This window comes from Temnothorax americanus, unplaced genomic scaffold, assembly GCF_048541705.1.
Source record: "Temnothorax americanus isolate GAGA-0224 unplaced genomic scaffold, ASM4854170v1 Scaffold55, whole genome shotgun sequence".
In the NCBI taxonomy this organism is placed as follows: Eukaryota; Metazoa; Arthropoda; class Insecta; order Hymenoptera; family Formicidae; genus Temnothorax; species Temnothorax americanus.
In genome coordinates this window covers 134,660-160,656 of record NW_027509705.1, presented here as the reverse complement: position 1 = coordinate 160,656, position 25,997 = coordinate 134,660, and the positions used below count along the sequence as shown (strand labels likewise).

Here is a 25,997-nt window from a genome sequence, read left to right as displayed (position 1 = left end):
GCCGAAATTCGACTGAAATTAGCCGAGTTCAACAAAACGCGACCCGATCGTCGCGCGTCTAAGAGGGTTAAAAATTTTTAATTTCAACGCGCTATGACGCGCTATCGCGAGCGTAAAAAAAAGCACGCATTTAATTGGTATAATGCATGTAGATGTTGTCAAACGCGCATTATAACGCAAGGCAACGCGTGCATGGAAACCAATTTGATTGGTGAAACGCGTGGAGACGCGCATCAAACGCGCGCTATGTAGCGCATGGCAACGCGTGCATGGAAACCAGGGGTAAGTTTCATTATAACAAAATTTCGTGATTGCAATTGCGTTAGTTATCTCACAATTAAAAAAAATTGAATTAAATTCGTTTTTCCTCTCTCTCCTGCAAATTGCGAATTTTTGAGTTGTGACAATATTCTTCTCGGTGTGCAATATGTGTATATGTATATACACATACAGGGTGTCCCAAGAGGAAAGGTCACTGCTGCATTTGTGCGATATTTTTGAAGATGTGCAGCATTTTTTAACACTTTTACAATCTCACTATCAGCATGCAGTCACAACAGTCTACCGTGTGAGGCATGTATCTTTCTTATCAGTAATTTTGCAACTGTACATTCAAATAGCTTGGAAACCGTTCGGAATAGTACACTCGTTTATGTGAACATTTTTGCTTAAAATGACCGATACTGTCACCTTCCAGAGTAGTGACCTTACCTCCTGGAACACCCTGTATACGCCAACGGCGCGCGACAGCGCCGAAAACCAATAAGACGTAAGACGTCTCAGATCTCGGGTCTCGGCATGCAACGAACTTTACGAACGAGAGAAAACGATAAACGAGAGAGACAGGAAGGGGACGAAGGAAAAAAGATTTCATTGACGAGTATATCGCCGTCACCCGGTGCATGGTATTGAGAGGGATAACGATCGCGCGGGGCGCGAGGGATCGGGCAGGGCAAGGCCGAGGAGAATCACGACGGCGAGGCGGCGAGGCGATCCCGGCGGACGGGTGACATTCTCCCACGACATAACCTAAATTCACGCGCGCTGACTGACTGGCGAAAGTGACGTTTCGCGTTCGCCCGTTGGCGAATTGGACGAACACGGGACCGGGAACAGGGAGAAAAAAAAGCAGAGGCGGCGAAAAAGAGATATATTCGTTACTTTACATCACTCACCCAGAAGTAGTCGACAAAGTCCACGGTCATGTTGAGACCGCGATCAGATCATTATACCTATTACCTCGCCTCGGCCTTCTGTATATATCGGCACGAGTTGCACCGCGCTCGTTTTTTTTTCCCCGCGTAGCGCGCGCACAGCACTACTGCTCTTCGCGATAGGACGCGATGCTCGAGAACGCGATACCTCGATTCACTAAACGGCGGCAAGCGGCAACTCGGAGTAAAGTTTGCCTGCCAGAGAATCGCGTAGTGGAACGGGCACAGTGCACAGTGCACACTAGGGCTAGGGTTACAGAAACACGGGTCAACTTGCGTCGACTATCTCCGTCTGCCGCGTCGCTCTTCCTCCGTCTCCGTCTGCTCGGTCTGCTCCTTCTCCCTCCTCTTCCTCCTTCTCCTCCTCCTTCGTTGGCCAGCTCGCTCCTCTCGTCATGCGCTAAAAAGGCCATTGCACGTAACAAAGTTTTAGTCATAATCGTAAGGCCGTAAGAAAATAGACCAATCACAGTATTCACAGTCGATTATTCTCCTTGAGCTCGAAGAATAATCGAGTGTGATTGGTCTATTTTCTTACGGCCTTACGATTATGACTAAAAATTTGTTACGTGCAATGGCCTTAGTTTCTTAAGGCCTTCACACATAAAATGCCGTAAGGACGTAAAACGTAAGCGTAAGAAAATCGATCAATCCCAATCGAGTATTTTCCCCTACTCGGATTACGGACAGTACAATACTTGATTGGGATTGGTCGATTTCTTTTACGCTTACGTTTTACGTCCTTACGCGATTTTATGTGTGAAGGCCTTTATTTTTCTTGCATGCGCGCGCACGATGCTGCGCGACTATTTGCCTCTGACAACAGTGACAACGCTGACGACCAAGCAACCAATGGGAGCTGAGTTTCTCATCTCGAAGACGTAAAGTCCGAATTGTGGATAAATACAGTAAATTTTTTCTGACAACAAACTGTTATTATAGATAATTATAGATTTAATGTGACATAAAAATTTGTTATCTATTATATATATATATATATATATATATATATAATAGATAATTAGATTCATATTTTAATTAAACGTTGTTCTACTATTACTACGTTTACGCGAGCGTTACTTCTGTAGTAACTTACGATATATCACTCGTTTACGCGGAGTAAATTATCGCAAGTTACTACAAAATCCCGTTTACGCGAAGGAATTATCGTAAGTTACTACAGAAGTAAAGCTCGCGTAAACGTAGTATATGCTTTTTGAGCACGGCTACTATTGGCGCTCACGCTGGTCCGTACTACGTTTTTATTCGTTGCTTGTTATCAGACTGAGAAAATCTATGAGTGCATGACCAATAGCATAACGCTTACTGAGCTAAGTAGCAATAGAATGTGATTGGCTTTTACCTTTGGATCCAACGAATCACATAAATTTAATTGCTACTTATGGCTCCTGCACACGGGACGCGGAAATGCTTGCCGCGCGATAAGCTGCGACGCGGTAGCCAATAAAATTCTGGTTCTTACGGAAAAGCGCACGTTAATTGGTTACCGCATCGCTTCTTGCCGCGCGGCAAGCTAAGCAGCACTGAATCCACCCTATAGTTCATGTGTTACGTATATTATAGATATATTATTACAGTATATTATAGTATACTATAGTTTTCAATGCAGAGTTATGTTTATTAATATGTTATTCCATTTGCTTCCCTTATTTTATATCAAAATCACAAATTTTTATGTCTTGAATTAAAAATATTTTAAAAATACATAATTTTTTTGCAATATAAAACGTAATTTTTCTTGAATTTTTAAAATTTTAAATAAAAACTTTAAATTTTTCAATGTTTATATTATACATAATTTTACAGTTTGACGATTTTGACGAAGTCTTAACAATTGGCAATTTTTGGCATGATTCTGGTATAAGGGACCAAAGGGTACCAAACTGCACTAGAACCAATACTACCGATAGCAACTTTGGTATATGTATGTACCAAAACCATACCAAACAATCGCCAAAAATTGCCTATAGTGATTGTTCTAATCACGACGCCCACTTACATTTAATTTGTTTAACACTAACATTAATTGTACGATATATGGTATAATAGATGATGGCTTTCAACCATATGTTGATGAATAAAACAAGGGATGCGTTTACAATTGGTGCATGGCATAAAATAGAAAAAATAGCTTCGCACATTTTACAACATTTTATAAGTAGGACCGTATATTTATTTAATTAATTGTCCCCATAGAAAAAATATAATTGTTCAATGTCTAGCACAGAATAATTTATTAATTTACTTCTTTTCTAAGCTAAATCATCTATACACATTATTATACCAAATATTATACCAAATCATATACACTAATATGTGTATTTAGGTTGCGGTTGTACATTTGATGCTACAAATTCTTCGAAGCGTTTCTTTATCTTCTTTTTTTCATTGAAAGAAAGAAGAAGAAGGATTCTTTGAAGCATTTTTAGTGTTAAGTGGACCGTAGCCTTAAAGCACATAAAATCTTTTTATCTTTCTTCGCCTGGTTTTTGGCCTGTTCTGTAGCGACACAAAATTCAAACAACTTGGCGGCCCGCCGAACGACAGCGCGGCTTTGGGCCGAACACGGCCGTACATAGCCGAGCATGCACCATAGGCGCGCACACAGTGGCGCGCACGTGTACTCTACGTATACTACGTACTAGTACGTACAGTGATACAGTCTGTATAGAGTGGAGAGTGGAGTAGAACGGGGTAGGAAAGTTTCGGTCGTGTTATCAATCGTCGTCTCCCTCCTTCATCGTTGGACCGCTAAGCTCGTTCTCAGTGATCGTCGTTGACGCCTCGTACGGCTCGTCATACGGCGTTGAAAGGACGATTAGGAGTAAACGATGCCCGCGAACAAATCGAACCTATCGACGCCTCGTAAGGAGAAGTCCGGTGACAAGCTCTACACCCTCACCACTTCTGCCACAGCTAACGCCAACAAGAAGAAGAAGCGCTTCTCCTCCTTCGTTAAGCATAAACATTACGCGCAATATCTGGTGAGTGTGAGCAATGAGTTAAAAGAAAACAAAAAGGAAAAATAATAAAATGTATTGTGACACGAATCGAACGGCCATATACATGAAGGGACGCCTCGCATATCCGCTTTTATTAGACGTTAACGATCCATGCAACTTCGATCGATCGTTCCGAAAATTGCCACGGCGCGATCCACCCTCCTCGAATACGTGGTATTTCGCGTGACTAATTCCCCCGTAGGATATTATATGGGAATAAAGACGATAACCAAAGGTTAGGGCCGCTTACTATAGGGGAATATCGAGTGTTATTGACCCCAAGCGGTATGTATGACTCGGTCATCGTGACTGGGGCGCGAGGAGGGAAGCGCACCCTTCCTTGCAATTCGCTTTCTATTAATTCCTTTTGCATTTTTTATACTTTGCTCTATACTATTCTTTTTTCTCTTTCTTTACATGAAGAACATGAAGAATTAAATATATAAATCCCTTTTCATATAAATAGAGAGAGAGAGAGAGAGAGAGAGAGAGAGAGAGAGAGAGAGAGAGAGAGAGAGAGAGAGAGAGAGAGAGAGAGAGAGAGAGAGAGAAGAGGGTGAAAGGGAGAGAGAGAGAGAGAGACAAATCTATTGTCTCTATAAATGAGAGAAGAGAAGAAATGCTAAAAAGTATAGCTACAAGTGTAGAAAATTGTACAAACTGTTTTAATTTATTTTATTTAGTTGATATCATTTTTTATATTTTTGAACCCTAAAAATGTACTATTTTATTTTTAATGCAAATAGATATAATTAAAATTACAAATCTATTGTCAGTTCTACTGTTATTAAAATTTGCTTAAAAAATAAATTAAAAACGTTAAAGAGTAATGCTCCAAGCACATCTTATTCCTCTCTCTAATTAAAGCAACCATCTTTCTCTAACCTGGAAGAAGTAGTGCAAAAATAATTATTAAGAAATAGGTGTATAATTTAAAGACATAAAAAAATTAATAAAATTACAATAAAGTGTATTGAATAAGAAATAACTCTTTTTTAGCGGAGAACAAACGAATCACATATTAAAAGCAAAATCTTAAAAAAGAGAGCAAGTGTATTCAATAAAGAATATTTTTTAGCGAGCAACAAACAAGTTAGATGCAAAATTTGACATGAGCAGAATGCGTAAAACTATTAATTAAAAAATTATGATGTCTAAATATAATTGCAATTTTTTTAACATTATTAGTTTGATTTATAAGAAAATGTACATTCTTTCATTGTCCGTGAATTTTGAATATGTTATAATATAGAGATCGAAATAAAAGATACGTATATTTTTATAAGTGCTCCTATATACATATATTAAAGAAATGAAATATGTGTGTCCCCATAAAAGAATCAATTTACTATGTTTAAGCGTGTGTCGTTAAAACGACAAAAGATATGAACAATTGTTTTAAACAAAAATTCTATAGGTAGTTTCAAAGACATTTCTTAGTAAGTATTCAATTTTTTCAAAAATATATTTTTCAATATTACTTTATCTATTATCATTTTTGAGAATTTTTTATACATTATATTTAAATGCACTTTTTAATACCTATATAACCTTTAATATTGTGATAAATTTTTTAATTCTGAAAAACGATAGTGCATGCGATATACAATTTAAAAAATATAGCATTGTCGTAAATTGAAATATACATCTTCATAAGTGACCATGAAAACATGAAAATTTTATTTAAAATATATTTTTTTACATCTCAACGATATACGTGTATAATTTATAAGTATAACGATTTTTTTCAAGATGATATTTCACCTCTTTAATATAAAAACCACAGAAAACTCGTATACGTATCTCTTAGTTGATCTGCACTAATATACATCCAAAGCTCATTAAAATCAAGGGGGGGGGGCACGTATGTTTTTTTGCCAATAATCGTACTGGATGCATCCATTCATAATATTACTCATTTTCTCTCTTTCTCATTATCCTATTCAATATTCACTCTTTTTCGACATCTGTAGCGCGTTACTCGTACGCCGCTTATTATTGCGCTCTCACTCGCTCCTTATCAGTATTGTCAACGCGATGACGTCATTTTCCATACTCATTCTTACGTACCTTTTTATCTCAAAGGTAAATGATCAATGTGCAACTTTCGTTTGTTATGTCATATTTGTGATACATTCGTGAAGACCGAAGTGTCGCGTAAGTATTATACATAGTTTTTATATTTGAGAATACATAGTTTTTTTTTCATATTTGATAAAAATTTCAATTTTTAATTTTTAATTTATTTCATATGATAAAATTCAATTAAAATAATACATAAATGTATAGAATTTAATGCGAAATGCTATATCGCATTCTTGATAAGTATCGCGTTTATATCCATATATCGATATTATCACGTTTCTCAATATTTTGAATAATTTTGATTTGAATGCAATTTTGAAGATTAAGGGCCAATTTTATCTTAGTTAACCGACGGTGATCTAATTGTAAGCACCATTACCGAGAGTTATGACTAGAATCTGGAATTTAGATTCTAGAATTTAGATGAATAGGATAGAACGTGGTTTGACTGTTCGCGCTGAACAAGAGAGTTAGGAGAGCTACAGTCATCTCACTCTTTTGGTCATTTCTTGTACATTAATGATTAGGTGATCTACACGCCAAATAGATCCGAGATTAATATTGATCAAATTTTAATTCTATTTATTATTTAAATTTTTTAAATCTTTAAGATTATAATAAAATAGATTATAATAAAAAATACAAAAAAAGCTATTTACATTTTATAGACATTAATTCATAATACATTTTTAATATAAATATATAAATGTAACAATAGTATATTTTGTGTATATTTTTATTATTTATTCCATTTTTCAATGATTATCCTGTATTATATATCATAAAAATTGCAATTACCTATATATAAAGTGTATAGGTTACTTATTTTTTCTTTTTTTAGATTGGAAGAAATATCTGAAACTACTGAAAGTGACTTTTGTTAAAAAAAGACTAACAACCTCTCTAATAATTGCTCCAAGAACAGCAGTAGCAGCACGCACAATAGCAGCAACATTAGCAATAACATTAGCAAACAGCAATGAAAGATAATAACAGCAGTAATAAAAGTAATAGCAATTAATCCAGCTGTAACAATTATAGCAGCAGCAATAGCATATGCAACAGCAAAAGCATGTAAAGTAGCAACAATACATTAGCAGTAGCAGTAGCAATATGATAGTAACAGAAAATAATAAGAATAACAGTAATAGCAATAATAGCAGAAATAAATTTAGTGATGTATGATATAATATGTCTATTTTTAATGCAGTTATATACTATTATTATTATATTAATTATATATTATACAATTACTATATATATATATATATATATATATATATATTACTGATATTTATTTATTCAATTCTTTCAGAAGACTTTTCCGACAAAGAAGGGAATGTAGGCGGACGCGTGTCTATTAATTTAGTCAATGAAGCTGCAATTATCAGTCTTGTGATAAAGGAAGTGGCTGACACAGTCGAGAGGATAATTTAATAACTAATCAATGCACACCTGTTTTATAATTTTTATATTTAATATCTTTGTTCCTTTATATATATATATATATATATATATATATATATATATATAAATTTTAAGAATACTGTTTTACTAAAATTTAAAAAATATTAAATTATTTTTATAATATTGTTAGTACATTTTATATTATATTTGTATAAATATATATAAATTATTTATTAATAACTTATTTATTATATGCGAATATATTTATTATACTTTATATTATGTCTATATATAATATATTGTTGTACTTGTATTATATTTTTATATAAATATTAATATAATAGTTTTTATGAAAGTGTAGTGACTAAGTTTTTCTAAAGGACGATAGGTAAAATAGGTCGATTTCTGTCTAAAAAGTGTAACGTAAGTTATACACGTAATCTTACGTTTTTTGGGTCGCTAAATACGATGGTAGCATTTTTATCCGTCTAAACCTGGAGAAGTAATCAAAATTCGCTTTAGAGGGGTCGAGATAAGTCACTTTTAATATATATAGTAGTAGGGGAACCCGGGGCATAACGGGACCACGGTGCATAATATAGTCAATAACTTTTTACTGGGATACTGCCATGTAGTAATAAAATGTTTTGAAATTATACTCTTAAATGTCTCTAACCGCGTGTTGTTATCAGTTCTGATAATTTAATTTTCAACGTCATTTTTCACACCTTAAGTTCACAATTTTGCTAAGAATGACACTGTGTGTACTGTCAACGTGAGCTCGGCAATCGCAGAGCCAGCAGAAGCTTTAGTTATTATTTTATTTATCTAATAGTCATTATGCAAATATCATTAGAATGTAATTACTATAATAAGCGAATGTATTTGTAATTGACAATAAATTGCGATTATCGCAAACTTTGCTTGTAGATATATTCATTGAAAAAATAATTGGTTATCGTAATTTTTTGTCACAGTTTTTCTTTAAAATTAATATATTAGGTATGTGTGTAGACCACTCTACTTTAGCCTCACTCATTTCGAGTATTATCGACAATTGAGCTTTCTTTCCGTCATTTGATTTCCAATGATCTTACGTGTGTGGTCATTTAATTTGTAGTGAAAAGTAGGCTACAAATGTAGATGTTTAAAAAATTAGGGTTGATTTAATTGAATCCGAACAGTTGTGACATATCCCTTGTGAGCTATAAGAGCACAAATACGATCTATACTAATATTTGATGAGTTAGCACATTAGTTGAAGCATGCCATTTGATAAAAAAATTTTCTTGTAAATTGTGTATGAATTGTGTATGAAAGGGTTATTTCTTTTGCGCATTACGTTATAGTATGTGACATGCGTACGAGACCGTAAGTTAAAGGGAATAAAATGAGAATTTGGTGACATAACATTACGGGGGGAACTCTGTCCAATATTGTATTACATCCAGCATTTTTGTCACGTACTCTGGCATTCGTAGTGGTAGTTGTCGCAATTACATCGTACATTTTGTAGCAATACATTTGCATAAACACTAAACTTATATTTTATTTTTACAATTAGGATCTGCACTGACCTCTTCTCTCTCCCTCATCTTTTTAAATATTAATAAAGTCTTTTGTGCACCATATATTTGTGATCTATTCTCGCACAAATTTGCTTTGATAATATTAAGATTATCGACAGTAGCAGCAATTTGTTTGTTTCAAATTTTTGAATTTTTAAATTTTTTAGATTTTTTAAATTTTATTGCCCGTTTCTCAAGGATTTATTTTTGTTTAAATTTTTTATTTGATACTCAATATTAAGAATCTTCACACATAGCTGTGATATTCAAAGTTATGTAAAGGCCGTAGCCGGATAAGAAGGGTCAATGTGCCCCCACACGGATCATGCTCATTTTTTTTGCTTTGATTGCTATTAGTGTCACTTACAATTTAGTCAAATATTAGCTCTTAAAATGTAACCGTTTTGCTGAAAAAAATAAAAATAAAAATTTCGAAAATAATTCATATCTTGTGATCGGCATAACCGATTTTGATGAATTTTTAATATGTTGTAGATATTATTGAGACACATTTGTGAAAAATTTGGGAAAAGTTTTTGATGACAGAAACATTGATAAAAAAAATAAATAAATGTTCTTGATTTTTTTAGTCCCAATATCTTTCTTGCACAATTACGAAAAAATTTTTTTAGAATTTTGGAGTAGTTTCCTATTAGTCCAGTCAATGTAGGAAAACACTTGGAAATTTCTCCTCGAAGAGTAAACTTTCTTGGAAAGTGTTCTTTTGGGTTTCAGAAAACATGTCCCAAAAGTTTACCAATGTAAACCCTGTGCTAAATGTTTTATTTAACAAAAAAGACTGAAAAAATTGGTTTTTTGAGTATAACTAAAAAAACATTAATTTTATGAAAAAATAAACCATGCCAATCGAAAGAGGAGAAAATTTTACTAAAAAACATCTAAAGTTTTTTTAATATTAATATGTGTATAGGAGTAATAATTTTTTAATTAACGCTTCAAAGTGCGTCGATGCCGTCTGGTGTGAAGCCGCCTGCAGAGTACGTGGGCGCGCGCGCACTTTTCAAAAAGAGTTGTAACTTTTGATTGGATCGATAGAATCAAATTTTACAAAAAGCATTCGAAAGTAGACATAATTTACTAATTTTCAAGTGGTTTAGAAAAATTGAGAAAGCATTTTGAGTATATTTAAATCAAATTTGAAGAGAGGTGATGTGAAATTTTTTACTTATTTTACTAATATCATTGCCATTTATTTAAATTTGCAGATTTTCACTTCTAAATTAAAGCATTATATTCTTAAAATATGTGCTGATAACATGCAATAAGTGAAAAAAATTACAAAAATTTTATTTTTTAAAAGTTGGGACCTCAAAGTTGATAGTTTTCTTGAAATTTCGTTATTTTAAAATTGATCAACAAGTTTGACTGCAGATATTATTGCTTAGGAAATAGATATTGAAATTTAATAATAAGGTTTTTTAAAGCTGAAAATATGTACTTTAAGGTGATACATGTTTTATTTGAAAAACAAAATATTAAGCAGGTGTATTTTTCAAAAAAGTATATAAAAATAAATGTCGAACTAGAAAATATGAAAACTTCTCTATTTTTAAAGTAAAAAAAGTAATAAAAAAAAATTTTTTTTGAGAAAATAACTTATGGGATGTTGTAGCTTGGGTCTTAAACTTTAAGACTGTATATCGGAAATATTTCTTTGAACTTTTATTTTAGTGGCTACACGCAATTTAGTAAAAAAAGTTGTATTTACTGTCGTTTGTACTGTTGTTTGGGGTAATCTTAGAAACTATTGGACCGATTTTGAAAGTATTGTATATGAAGTAGGGGTAGAATTTCCCGGGGAGTGCTATAGGGTGTATAGTTTTTTGTTATCGATCTTTTGGAAACCGGTTTTTCTAATTTCTTTAATTTTTTGGAAAATAATTGACGGAATCTCAAAGAATTATATATGAAACAGGGGTAGAATTTTCCGGGGAGTGATTTAAAGTGTATAATTTTTTGTTACCGATCTTTTTTGGAACCGATATCCAAAATTTTTCCAACTTTTTGTGAAATAATTGACCGAATCTTAAAGAATTGTATATGAAACAGGGGTATAAAATTTCCCGAGGAGTGCTATAAACTGTATTGTATAGAATTTCTCGGCTCGCGCGCGGAGAACCGCAGCGTGCGAGTAAGCGGGTGCTCGCTGCAAACAAATGTTACGCTGTCTCCATCCTTTTTCTAACATTCTTTTGTTTTAAGAATTGTTCACATATATTTTTGAGGTTTAACAAAAAGAAATCAGTTTGAGAAGCGCCTCCGCCACAGAACAATCTCTGTAATTGTTGGAAGTGCTTTTTACCCGCCCTTTTGAGTCGCCATTTTATAATGTTGAAAATTTTACTTCAGATTCGTATTCAGCAACCTTGAAAATACATTACCTATGAATTTCGTGATTATACATTTAACATTTTTTTTTAATTATAATTACTTTTTCACATTTTTCTTAAAAAAATCGGTTTTTTTCGTTTTTTTCCAAAAATAAGTAAAAGCACATGAAATAAATATAGGTAAACTTTTCCATTTAAGGGTAGAAAAACACTTTCCAAAAAGTTTCAAATGAATTCAGTCTTCGAGAACAAATTTCCAAATAACGCATTTTTTTTGCCTACGTTGCCTGGACTATATCGGACATAATTTTTTGGAAGCGATAAAATGAGTAGGCGGTATTTTTAAAAAATAAAATATTTTTATTTATTTTTTTTAAATATGATATGCTTTTGGTACGATTGCCATATATTTTATGTAGAATTTTGGGATAGTATTCTACAACAAGTAATTTTTTTGAACCAATAAAAAGGTAAGCGGAAGTTAAAAAAATAAAATATTGTTTTTTATTTTTCTAAATTATGATATGCTCTTCGTACCATTGCCATATTTTTTTTATAAACTTTTGAGACGGTATTCTATAACAAGTAAATTTTTTGGACTAATTAAATAGGTAGAAAGTATTTTAAAAGACAAAATATTTTTTTTGACATTATTATAGTTTTTTGGTATCATCGCCATATTTTTATTTAGAATCTTGGAATGGAATTCTACAACAAGTAAAATTTTCCGGAATCGATTAAATAAATAGATGCAGGTACTAAAAAAATAATAAAATAAAGTAAAATAAAATAATTATGAAAGGATAAACTATAATCATATTAAATACACATTTGTTCACATAATCACTCTCATACTATTATTTACACTATTCATAGTTATATTCATATGGATGGACTAATCTTCATCATTATTTTCATTGATAATAAGCGTGATGCAGTCTGTTTTAAATATATTTAAATATAAAAAAATATTTAAATATACTGACGGCATTACGCCTATTATTATCAATGAAGATAGTGATGAAGATGTCCATCCATATGACTTTAAATAGTATAAATAATAGTATGAGAGTGGTTATATGAATGAATGTGTATGTGTACGTTATTATTTTGAGTGTATGTGTATGTATATGTGTATGTGTACTTCATTAATAAACATTTGATTTAATACGATTATAGTTTATCCTTTCACAGTTATTTTAATTTACTTTATTTTATTATTTTTTTAGTACCTGTATCTATTTATTTAATCAATTCCGGAAAATTATTTGTTGTAGAATTCTATTCCAAGATTATAAATAAAAATATGGCGATAATACCAAAAAACTATAATAATTTAAAAAAAAAAATTTTGTTTTTTAAAGTACCTTCTACCTATTTTATTAGTTCAAAAAAATTACTTGTTATAGAATACCGTCTCAAAAGTTTACAAAAAATATAGCAATAGTACAAAGAGCATATTATAATTTTAAAAAATAAAAAACAATATTTTATTTTTTTAACTTCTGCCTATCTATTTTATTGGTTCAAAAAAATTACTTGTAGAATACTATTCCAAAATTCTACATAAAATATATGGCATCATATTTAAAAAATATATAAAAAAATACTTTATTTTTTTAAAAGTACCGTTTACTCATTTCATTGTTTCCAAAAAATTATGTCTAATAGGAAACTACTCCAAGATTCTAGAAAAAATGTTTCGTAATTATACAAGAAAGATATTGGGACTAAAAAAAATTAAGACCATTTATTAATTTTTTTATCAATGTCTGTCATCTAAAACCTTTTCCGATTTTTCCACCAAATGTGTTTCAATAATATCTACAACATATTAAAATTTCATCAAAATCTGTTAAGTTGATCAAAAAAGATATGAATTATTTTCAAAATTTTTATTTTTATTTTTTACACTAAATTGTAAGTGACACTGATAGCAATCAAAGCAAAAAAATGAGCATGATCCGTGTGGGGGCACATTGACCCTTCTTATCCGGCTACGGCCTCTTTTAACTAATATTAAGATGAAAATTATTTAAGAATGCAATTGTTTTGTTGCATTGTTGTTTTGACGGTAATTAAACCAATTGGATCGAGATCTCTCTGAAAGAGAGAAGAGTTGATATAAAGTTGCTTTGAAGAAATAGTCCATGTATTGATTTAAAGCCAAGAAAAAGAGGTTGCTGCTGATTTGGCGGAAACAAAAGAGTGACAGCAATCTCTTCCGCAGTCACTTTCGAACCTCTTCCTACTATGCTTTGCAAGTGCAGAAGTTGGCTCAGTTACACGAAGAGATAAGATTTCTTTCTCTTTCTCACTTTTTCTTTTTTGCTCGATTTAGCCGCAAAATCTGTTGTATTTCTCTCATGTAATTCAATTATTTATTCAATCACTAATTTTTTTGCTATTTCACTTAATCAAGGTTTGTTTATATTATGAATAATACATATATTCAAAGGAATAGATGTTATGTAAGAATAAGGAAAGCGTAGAAAGGATCCATTAGACTTTTTAGTTCTTCTTTCTTACATTCTCTTCTATTTTTCAGTATGAAACAAAACGAAAAATTTTCCGAGGAGAGAATTTTATACTTTAATGAAATTACTAACTTCTAACTTGGAAAACTTGGAGTAATACGAGATAATGAACGCAACATGTTGTACATGCATTAATGTAATCAGATTATGTAATTATTTCAGAATATGAGATAATCCTAATATTTTTGTGAATTTTTTTTTTTTAAATTGATAACTTTTATAACTTTCATATAACTTTTGATTATATCAAAACCAATTTCAAGTTTAACTGAATTCTTTTCAACCAACAGTTATCTATGAACTGAATGAGAAATGATGACTCTTTTAATAATTAAAGAAGAAACATAATGAATTCCATACAGACAATGTCTTTTAGATCCGTTGATGTAAACATGAGATAGTGCTGCTTTTTTCTCAGAATCGAAATCATTTATTTATCAAATTTTTATGATAGATCAATCTGATCAATATCGTGAACCAGATTTAGAGTTAGCAGTTTATGTATATGTATTACTGTGTAATTTATTGTGCCTAGGTAACAATAATCTCATAATCTTTCACTCAAAATTTATATTCTTTATGAATCGCTTATAAGCCGAGGCATATGAGATGAAGGTCGGGGATCAAACTCGGAGGCCTACTGACAACGAGTCAATTTGCTATACGGAACACTACGTGTCACCCAATTAGCAATTTAGTACTTATTTTGGTAATTATGCAGTATAGGGGAAGCACCTCCGATGACCTTGACCTTGACATATGTTGTCAAGGTCACCCTCCTGAGTGACCTTCAAAAGGTTTTAGCCGTCGCTCGTTTTTTATTAAAAAGTTATTAACAAAAAAAAGTTTGGCGACCTCACCGATTTCAATGACCTTGATATATGTTGTCAAGGTCATGACCCCGAGTGACCTTCAGAAGGTTTTAGCCGTCGCTCGCTATTCGTTAAAAAGTTATTAACAAAAAAAGTTTGGAAAATATAGCATATATAGGTGCATATATAGGTTAGGTTGACGCGCTTTAAACACTTAAATACTTTTAAAGCGCGTCACTAACCTACATAGGTACGATTTACTGCTTTAAATGTTGTGTTTTGGTAAAGCAGCGATTTTTTCGCAAAATAAAGTATTCTCTGCTTTAACAAAAAAATTTCAATTTATCAACAATTTACTGCTTTAAATGTTGTGTTTTGGTAAAGCAGCGACTTTCTCGCGAAATAAAGTATTCTCTGCTTTAAAGAAAAACGTAATATTAGTCGTTTATGCATCTCAGTACCTAAAATAACTGCTATATTTTCGAAACTTTTTTTGTTTATAATTTTTTAATAAAAAACGAGCGACGGCTAAAACCTTCTGAAGGTCACTCAGGAGGGTGACCTTGACAACATATGTCAAAGTCAAGGTCATCGGAGGTGCTTCCCCTATACTGCATAATTACCCTTACTTTAATTAAATTTATATTTGATATTATGACCAGTAAAGTTTACAAAAAACCAAGAATATTTTGTGTTTTTAACACAATTTAATTTTAATTTGTAGTACCTATTCACTTAGATAATATTTATTTATAAATGTAACTAATTATCGCACTGCTATTCTCATCACGAAATGCAAATTATAATTCGAGCAGGTGTTATTTTACGTTTTCAAGCGATCGCGGCTGTATATAGGGAACGGAAGCGGAAATCAGGCGTAATGTGCCAGTGACGAGCGCGAAGCACAGTATTCATGTAGGTGCATTAATGCAAACGTGAATCGGTGTTTTGCGCATGAAGAATATTGAAGAGAAAATAGTATATTTAGCATCCTTCAAAAATGCTTGACATGAATTTTGCAGTAATGAAGAATGAAGGCATTTCTTAATGCAAAAATTAAAGAACGATCAGCAATTAGAAAATGAGAATAAATTCATCCTAATTCATAATTCATAAGACACTTATATATATGACTTTATATTAAACATAGGTTTTACAAATAATGTACTTAGCTCAATTTGCGTTCAAATAAGTTAGTTCATCTCAAATCAAAATGTTCTCTCGATTTTTATGTTACGTAGTTTTTATACCGAGAAAGCATGTGCCAGATAGCCTGGAATCGTTTCTGAGATTGCGGCAGACAATAGATATATATATGTAAAACAGTGCGAACTGCGCGATGTCTGTTATTGTCTCGTCGATCATTCTTGGTTAGCGACGATTAACGATAAATCTGTCAGTATAGGCGCGGTCAGTGGAATACTTCGCCGAAGATTTTAATTAACCCACTTGCGTTTATACAGACAGAAATACACCGGCCACCGCAAAGCATATTTCTCGTTTTTCCGCATCGTGTGAGAGTGGATTCCCACAATGAAGAGAGGAATTAAATCGAGCTGTCTGCGCTTTTGTCAAATATCATAAAGGTTCAGTAATTTCGTTGTTTTCCTTGCGAGAGTGAGATTCTAACCTGAAGTTTCCATAGTCAATTATATTAGATTGCTGAAAAAATTTCGCCGTTTTTCGCGTGTGAGCTTTTTGCTGAAGGGGGACGGGGGGAAGACGGGATTCGAAAACATAAAGATATAGGAGTTTAAATCTGGAATCCGTTTTTTTTTTCAAATGGATGTAATTGATGAACCTAACAATTTATGGATCTCATTTTACAGAAAAATCTAGTTTTAAAAATTTTAATTTGATTTGTTAAATATACACTTTCGAATTTGATTTTATTTAAATATTATAATAGTATTTTTTTTTGAATGTTTAAAATCTTTTTAAACCTTTCTCGCATAATTACGCACAAATCCATGTATTATTTTTAAATTTATTTTTTTAATTATTTTCCATATATCTCAAAGAAGATATGAATATCTATTTGCTAAGTGACGGTTTTGCGAATAAATATGTTTTTGGTATTATAAAATTATTCATACGATACAAACAAGCCATCAGTATGTTGCAATAGTATATTTCAAAAAAAGAATGTATTCTAAAATACTTGCCTTAAATTAAATAATATGCCTAATCTAAAAAGTTTTTAACGAGAACATTTTAAAAAGTGATAAAATATTAATTATAATCAAGCTATATATGGATTGCTTTTTTATCAATAATTATATTATCGATCAGTTAAGTTAAATCAATAATAATGTTTTTAACCAACGGCGGGGTGCATAAGAAGCAGATTACCAATTACTAATTACAGATTACCAATTGGTATCATTTGATTGAAACATCGTAGCACGTAAGTTACCTATATAACGTGAGATTATTCGAATTAAGTGACTGACGAAGTGCTCGCAGATGGTAATCGAATGAATTCAATTTAATTCGGAAACAAGTTGTTTCCGACATACTATTGATGTCAAATAGAACGGAAGGATCAATTAAAATTTTTACAATGAATGACGGTTTATACGGCCGAAATTCTGGTATACTGTATAATTACACACAAATATATATATATATATTTAAACATATAATATTAATTAAATATTATGTTATGTAGGTATCTATAGATATAATTATTTTCTCTTTATGAACAGATGTAATTCTATCATATTGTACTTCTAAATTAAAAAGAGAATGTAAGAAAAGCAGACAAGAAAGAAAGTGAATTAATAAAAAAATCAATATTTATAACTAATTGTAAGTGAAAAATATCAAATACTAAACATTTATATAAATCTTAATCTTTCACAATTATTGTACAAATTGTTTAATGAAAAAAATTTGTTTGGACAAGATAGGCTTTTAATAACATACAAATACAACATAAATATATTTGAAATTATATTAGCATTTATGTTAACCATGTTAAAAAAATATTAAACGTATATAATTGAATAGTCGGTATGTATATATGTACATATATATAGAGGAAGTTCTCTGAATTCCATACACCTTGACTTGCGAGCTAGGTATCGTTTGACTAAGATTAGTGTGCGTTAACGTGATATTATTACCTGTGAAAAATTCACGGGCATTTTTTAGGAATTCTTAAAAGTCCTTAAAAAAAGTCTCGCAAATGATAACATAAATAATTATAATCCGTAAGTAAATAATAATCCGAGAATGAATTGCCTCCTCAACCACGGCAGGCCTACTTGCGTTTCTGCCTTGAGATTAAATTTCTCTTGCGCATGCACGATGTTATAATCATTAGAAGGTTAACTCCATTAACGACTTGTGTGCCTCTTCGAAGAAATCGTATTTTGCACTTCATGAAAAAAAGTCAGCGTTATTACAAGGATGATTATTGACAAGGACGCAACGAAGGACAAGCCTGCAAAAACGTAAAAAATGCATTAAGAGCAAGAATTTGCGAGTAAGAGCGAATAAAATCGAAATGCATCTTCCATAAATAATTATTAATTTCCTCTTTATAGATGAGATGCGTGTTATACATCGGTTTTCACTTACCGGCGCTCACGCACTTGTTCTCGCTTAAGATGTAATTGTCGGCGCACGTGCATGTGTTAGAGTTACACGTCACAGACTTAATCGACGGATCGTTCTCGTAATCTTCGGCCAGGTAACACTCGTAATTGTTCGCGCACTCATCGCCGATCGCTGCAAAACGATGAAAACGATTAATTGTTATCTCTTATGACGTGATGCGGAGAAAGAGATTTTTGGAATTGGATTTTTTAAAACATGACGCGTGATTCTAAAGGCCGGTTTTTTCACACGCAATGATTGGTGGCGCCAACTGACTGGCATTCATTGGCGCCAGAACCAACTGGCAAACTCACAAGTGTTTACACAGTGATTAGCGTATAATATGGAAAATATTTAACATTTATTAAACACACAGTAAATGACAACAACCATATAACCTCAAATTTTGAGGTTATATGCTTTGGCCAATAACCGCCAGTAAACGCCACATTACTAGCGCCAGTTTGCATCAAGTGTTTGCATTTTTACTGGCATTAGTTGACTGGCGCGGCCTGGCGCCACCAATCATTGCGTGTGAAAACCGGCCTTAACGGGAGAACTATCGGTTGAAAACTCTCGAGTACCTTTGTTGGAAAAACATCTCGTCAGCTCGTGTTCGTAATGAAAATTCTGCTCGCACGGGTACATATTGTCGACGCAAGTTAAAAACTCGAACGTTGCCGTGCACTGTATTGACTCCGTGCATTCGTCCCGGATCTTTTTGGCGGCCGCCAAACACTTCTTGCCGTCCATATTCAGCACCGTCTCAGCCGCGCATCCGCATGTCATGTTATCCGTGCAGATAGCACCCTCCACGTGCGAGCATTCCTGGTTTTTCGTGCATGGCTCATTGTACTCTGCAAACGTGATTACACTTAGAAAAAATCAAATAATACTGCTACAATATGACATCCGCAAGTGGTTTTGCAAAGTTGTGAAAAAAAAGTTATGAGAAAATGGTACTGAAAATTATGAAAAATATGGTCAAGATAAAAAATGTCTGTAATTTAATATTTGTATATAACTGCAATAGTATAGAAATTATTAGTCGAATTATTTTGATACAGCTCGTTGTTAAAGATTAAAACTGGAAAAGAATAAAAAATAAGTTAAACCGATAATAAAATAACTTACGATAATTCTTTTGCGAGTAAACGGGATTGATCTCCTCGGCATCAGCTCCCTGCCATCAATATATAATACCTCTACAAAGTTTGTATAATACTTCTACAAAATGTATTGTATAATCAGAATACTAGCAACGTGCACAACTTCATTTGAGGTTATAATTGGGTACAACATTCATCGCACGATACTATTATAATTGTAAATCGGAAACGTACCTCGAGTCCAGCTCTTCTGCGATCAACGAAGTCGGGATCGAACATGTCAGTTGTCACTTTCTGCCAAGCGTAGAGAACCTTCTTTTCCGGCAGCGGTGGTAACACAATGTAGGGATACGAAATCTCCACAGATAAGCACGAAGCAATTCAATTCAGCATATCGCCGGCACGATTACGGTGTTACTGCTGTTTCGCATACGCGCGTATGCGCGCGTTGTCGCACCTTATTACCTCGGGACAGCGTGCGGCTCGTGCAAACGTTATTAACGCGCGGCCGCAATCGCGCGGCAGAAACGCCTCGTGTGAACAGGCTCCTTGATCTCAGTATCAGCTCCCTGCCGTCAATATAAAAATAAAAAATAATATAATAGGTTATAACCTGTATGTATAAACACTCACGTAAACGTAGTAAACAGTAAATAGGTTATTATAACCTGCATGTATAAACACTCACGTAAAAACGTAGTAATAAACAGTAAATAAAATAAGTATAATAGTAATTAATCGTCGCGTCGCGTAGTCACGGTCGGTCTCGCTCCGCGCGTACTTTGTACTTACCGTGTCTTTCGAGTGGGGGGGTTTTTTCCTCGGAGTTACATTCCTCGGATGAGGAAATAAGGTGCCTTGTACCCTAAGGTAATTAGCACAAGCAATGTAGACCTAGTCATTCATTCATTCACACTACCACTGTGATACACAGGTTCATAATCTTTTTGATCCTTTTTACGAATCTTAAACCTTGCAGATTGTGAATCCTTTCCGATTCCCAATCGTGCAGATAATTAATCCATAAAAATATTAATCGGAAAAAACTTTTCAACAAAGCATATATGGGACGAAGGCCGGGTCGGATTCGAACCACGGACCTTGGTGTTACTAATCATTCGCGTAGGCACTGAGCCACGCGTCATCCTGTCTTTCGAGTGCTCTCGAGATAGGTTAGCTGATGAATAGGAACTGATTGACAGCGCGCTAAACGAACGCACTGTCTACACTGCACTGCACTGCGATACTAACGCCGCTAGCCGCCAGTGTCGAAAAAGTGAAAGTGACGTTTCTGATTATGACGTCATCATATAAGACATCGGCGTTATGAGGAGGAGGAGGAGGAAGTATCTTAATAAAAAAATTTTACATTTGGACTTTGCGTCGCAATATCTCCGCTCGTAGGGCACGTAGCGGAATATTATAAGAGAAACCCCCCCCCCCTAATTGGACCCCAAGCTATCGATCAAGCCTACTTAGAACTTGATCCGTTCACTCGTTATCGAGATCTCAACATCTCGGGTAAGTACTCGCAACCCGTCGCGTCGCGTAAAGCCCGGTCTACATTCTACATAGGCCGCAGTTCGCAAAACGCAAGCACACACACAGTCTACATGTCAACCTAATCTCTTTGTTAGATTGACATGTAGACTGTGCGTGTGTCTTGCGTTTTGCGAACTGCGGCCTATGTAGACCGGGCTTAAAAGAGTCACGGTCGGTCTCGCTCCGCGTGTACTGGGCGCGAGACACTACCGTGTCTCTTGATTTACGTATGACAGTGGACAAATTGTTTATGGGAATGTGAGATACAAGTTTATGAAGTTTAGTAAGACACGGCTCATTCATCCACTTATTTAAACTGTACAGTCTGTACACGCTGACACAGTTTACTTCTCTCGTACTACTATATACTCGTGCAGGAATTATTAGTTTCTCGGCGCGTCTAAAATATTTTAAGCTGTCCAAAAATTATCTTTAAAAAAACTGTTGCCAAATGCACACGCATTAATTGAAAAAATAGTAAAGTTAAAATAAATGTTGTAAGTGTTTTTCTTTTCTATTATACAAAAATAAGTTTAAAAACATATAATTTTAAGCAAAAAATATTAACGTGAGAAATATATTACAATATTACCATTTTTTACATTATCATATTATCTATTTTCTTAAAAAGAATAATGATATCAAAAATAATAATACAAAACTGTGCCAACTAAAATAAAATTTATAGTTTATAATTTTTTTGTTACTATATGCTTTTAAAAATATTATATCCAAAAATATATAATATGCTTTTCAACATGATTGTGTTGGCAACACAAAAGTTATAATCAAAGTAAAAAGATATTTACCGTAAAAAAAAAACAATTCTGCTTGAATTTAAAATATCTTACAATGAAAAATCTTGCTTGATTTAATCTAAATATTAATAATTTAATTGCTAAAAAAACTTGATGAGCGAATATTTTCCATTCGACGGTCAAATGCGACGGTCAAATGTGCATAAACGAAGGAATCCTCACACTCTCACAGTTTGTTCTGCTGAGCGTGTAAGTGCATCGAGTGCATAGCGTGCGCGATTTCAACGCTGACGAATTTTATCGATTCTACCACTTTTTACCGTTGGTACTGCATTCACTTGCTACATATCCAATAAACAGCGGCTATCGAGAATTTATATATTGCTAATAATACTGAAATTTGGCGTATTAAAATACCTAATCATCTAATAAAATGACAAAAAGAAAGTAATATGTTACTTATACATGAAATAATGACAGAAAGAAGGTTTTAAATCCGTTACATTGAATTACTTCTGTTAAAAAGTGGTCGAAAAGGCACAATTATTATTTATCAATAATATATTTTAATTTATTTTAATTTTTATTTTATTACTATGAGTAATATTTAAATCTGGATAATGTTATTAGATATGTAGTAATAATAATGCTAACTGAATCGCCGTTCTAAGGAGAATCCAAATGGCTAAGGCCAATCCTACTGACATTAAGTATAAAGAGTTATGTAATCCTTGAATAGTGACTTGACGTCTTGCAATATTCAACTATGGTCACGTGTGTTGAATTTTCTAAAAGTTTTCTAAGTTTGAACACATTCTCCATTCAAAAATAATATCTTAAAAAAGAGAACTATACTACCTTCAAAAGTACTAGCACACTTTTATAAACGATATATCATGTATTACATGCATTATATAAATTACACATGTATATCTTTGTACATGCTTTTGCAAATTCCCAACATGAGAAGGATTAGTACGAAGTGGATAATATGTTATCCTTGAAATTCAACGTATGTCACGTACCATGTGCTATTTATAATTTATTCCCTAAAGAGTAGTAAACTGTAAACATGCAGAAGCATAAACTGTCCAAGTATATGTTTACTTTTACGTCCACGTCTCCCTTGCACGTGCCGCAAAAGCAGAAAAATTTTGCTGCATTAGAAAACTCAACTTTATCAAGAATTTTGTTTTGCGTTTGGAGTTGTCGCGGGATGGGGTGATTCGATTCTGAGTATACCACCTATCGGAGCGATACGAACCGGCCGTTGAGAGCTCATCGGCGCGTCGGCGTCGCCGACGCCGCTGGCTCGACTTCGTGGCGCCGGATACGTGACGAGCACGACGAACGATGGACAGGAAGCGACGGAGATGCAAACGCGGAAGAGGAAGCCGCGAGAGAAGACGTAGATAGGAGCATATTTCGGGACGGGCACGGAATAGTAAAGGGCTTGCTAAAGATACTATCTCACAAATGCTCGACGGAGTAGCAAAATTATTTCGATTTTCTGTCAAAGAGGGCGCCGAATGGGAGTGAACCCAATTCGTCTTCTTCGTGCTGAATTCGAATGTTTTCTATACAAGGTTTTTGAGTAGTATACTATTATTGTCAGTTGCTGTTACTTTTTACGTAACAGTAATGCTTTCAATTCCATGACATTTTTGCGCAGGAAAAAGAGAAAAAGAGAATTTATCTCTAATAACGTATTAACTTTATACGATTCATAAGGGACAGACTTTAAACATACTTATGTGTTTAACTTTTATATTCTACTATTAATTATACAATTTTTATGCCATATAGAATATATGAGAGAGGTAATACGTATATTACTATATATTATAAATGTATATTTACTACTACATATTTATATATTTACTATAAGGTAAAGGTACACCAATACCCGGACATGTACCTATATCCGGACACCTTTATTATTTATAAGTATAACGCGAATTAAAATCAAAGATAAAAGTATTTTTTCTTGTAGTTTGAAACTTCAATTATAATATCCAAACGTTTATTTTCATAAATTTATATTTTTTTAAAGGTATCCAGACACAGATACGTGTCCAGGTATTGGTACATTTCCTATGCTTAAGTGTCCGGGTATTGGTACCTTTACCTTACTTATAGTAATATATACCTAATGTATATATAATTACTAATTACTATATGTATAATACATCTATTTGAGGAAAAAAGTGCTGTAGTAAAACCAATTATGAAATACGTAAAAACATAGAAAAACTGCGAAATAATAGGTGTCCTTATATAAGGACATTATGGAACAAAGGGTTAACAGAAAAGCTAGAATAATACAAATTTGGGAGACAAAAAAATTGAGTATTTCCTATGACATACTTGGTGTTCTGTATGACAAAATCGCGCAACTAACAATCTTGACTGATCTCTTTTTAGTATTTAATGTTATCTAACATGGTATAATGTTTTTGGTTTGATTTGATTCTCGAAGTCTTCTCATGTGTTGCGTTTCCTGCAGCCACTCACTCCATTGTTCCTCTAAAGCTGCAAATTTTTATAAAGTTTGCAAATAATTATTTGTAATTTGGCATTTTTATTGACAGTACGCTACATTCTCAATTTGCTCATATACTTTAGTTTTTATGCCAAAAAAGAAAAGAAAGGACTATCGATGAGCGTTGTACAAGCGGGAGGTGAATATTTGAGAATCAAGCAGAAAGGTTATAAAGAATCTCGGGCGATAACGATGAAACGATCGCACATAAATGCGGGAATTGCGTAAGTTATACATAAAATTAGGGATGAAGTAGGTATGCCGAAGAAATAAGGTTAATAGATAAGAAATTAATGGAGGGAAAGAAAATGCAAAGATAATAATCAGTCGTGATAACTAGAAAAGGAACAAAAAATATATATATTGTTCGATCTTTGATAACAAATGATACATGCATATGTATGTGCTTGTGTGTGCACGCATGCGTATACACACACATGTATACCACGTATGTATATATTTTAAATCGCGTTTCTATCTTCAATGAAAACTTGGTTAGATAATATCTTTAATGTTAAATATTTTTGTATACGAAAATGAATTAATGAAGTCGATCATAAATTTGTTGAAAAAAGGCTGAAGAGAAAGCTGAGTAATTTTTTATTTACAATTAGATTTTTGTCACAAATCAAAGTAAGGAAAAAATCAAATTTTTTATATTAATCATTAAATATAATGTATCCAACATGTCGAAATGAACGTACATTTAACGATCTACCAGGGCTTTTGGGATATAAGACAAAATTTGAGAAATGTACATACCTTGATCTGAAGTTACATTTTTTTTAACACAAATCCAATTGAGTGGTGTCTTTTCAATATTAAACATTTTCGTATATCTATTTAAAATATTAAAATAAAAGTGAAGAGAATGAGAAAGATTAATCCTTAAAGGCTACACCTCAAGTCTCAACCACTTAAGACTCTTCAAAAATTGATGTTTTTGGACAATTTAATTTAATTATTGGCAATTTTTCTAATTCTATTATATTCTTTAGTCTTTTTTCTACCTCTATTTCATTCTTTAAGATTTGGTTGATCAGCTTTATACGTGATTAAAGGTCCATATATGAGGTCCGTATATATGGACCGTGTAGCTTTTAAGGGTTAAATCTTTCAATCTTTAATGTAAAATAGTGAGATTTGCTGTAAAATTTTTATTAAGAAAGGCACTTCCTCAAGATTTATCCTTGCAGTTTGACACCAATTAGCAAACACTGTAAGTGTGCACCAGCGCCGCGAGTGTATTAAAAATAAGGGAATAAGTCGGAAAGAAAAAAAATGCGATCATTGAATGACGCATATCAAGTGTAAGATTTGGAACAGCGACGAAAGAAGCCGAGAATCATCGCAAAGAACTTGAACCATCACCTTCCGAATGTAGAGACAATTTGGAACTATTTCCACATCGAATAATGTGCATGCATGTACATATAGGTATATATG

General features: G+C 32.9%; 3 protein-coding genes across 23 annotated transcripts in view; 1 reads left to right on the top strand and 2 right to left on the bottom strand.

The window, feature by feature from the left end:
- The window catches only part of LOC143904672 (F-BAR domain only protein 2), a 36,756-nt gene extending 35,206 nt beyond the window's left edge, over positions 1-1,550 (bottom strand). For 6 of the 10 annotated variants that reach the window (XR_013259014.1, XR_013259013.1, XM_077419484.1 and 3 more), the window contains exon 1: positions 1,176-1,550. Coding sequence is in view for 8 of the 10 variants with exons in the window: in XM_077419484.1 (XP_077275610.1) it covers positions 1,176-1,205 (30 nt within the window). In the remaining 2 variants the exon portion in view is untranslated. The remainder of the gene's footprint in view (positions 1-1,175) is intronic. The other 4 variants (XM_077419487.1, XM_077419488.1, XM_077419492.1 and 1 more) reach the window with 3 other exon arrangements.
- Positions 1,551-3,890: 2,340 nt separating this feature from the next.
- LOC143904675 (uncharacterized) overlaps positions 3,891-25,997 on the top strand; it is a 132,856-nt gene continuing 110,749 nt past the window's right edge. For 6 of the 11 annotated variants that reach the window (XM_077419497.1, XM_077419501.1, XM_077419498.1 and 3 more), the window contains exon 1: positions 3,891-4,219. In XM_077419497.1, coding sequence (XP_077275623.1) covers positions 4,067-4,219 — 153 coding nt within the window. In that variant the 5' untranslated portion in view covers positions 3,891-4,066. The remainder of the gene's footprint in view (positions 4,220-25,997) is intronic. The other 5 variants (XM_077419512.1, XM_077419511.1, XM_077419514.1 and 2 more) reach the window with 3 other exon arrangements.
- On the bottom strand, positions 17,816-21,058 carry LOC143904663 (uncharacterized). Of its 2 annotated transcripts, none has more exons than XM_077419471.1 (6): positions 20,502-21,058; positions 19,944-20,278; positions 19,735-19,783; positions 19,185-19,457; positions 18,583-18,732; positions 17,816-18,445 (listed from the first exon to the last, which is right to left on the bottom strand). In XM_077419471.1, exons 2-6 carry the CDS (start codon positions 19,986-19,988, stop codon positions 18,339-18,341), a joined length of 624 nt encoding a protein of 207 aa, XP_077275597.1. In that variant the 5' UTR covers positions 19,989-20,278; positions 20,502-21,058; the 3' UTR covers positions 17,816-18,338. The 2 variants fall into 2 exon arrangements, with proteins under 2 accessions (XP_077275597.1, XP_077275598.1); XM_077419472.1 differs by lacking the exon at positions 20,502-21,058 and adding an exon at positions 20,398-20,479.

Bases quoted from the DNA above. Each gene is read 5' to 3' on its own strand.
- LOC143904663 (XM_077419471.1), bottom strand. From the start codon at position 19,988: ATGTTCGATCCCGACTTCGTTGATCGCAGAAGAGCTGGACTCGAG. The intron at 19,784-19,943 runs GTACGTTTCCGA...TATTGATGGCAG, and splicing joins GCAGAAGAGCTGGACTCGAG to GGAGCTGATGCCGAGGAGAT. The intron at 18,446-18,582 runs GTAAGTGAAAAC...ACGTTTTTGCAG, and splicing joins GAACAAGTGCGTGAGCGCCG to GCTTGTCCTTCGTTGCGTCC.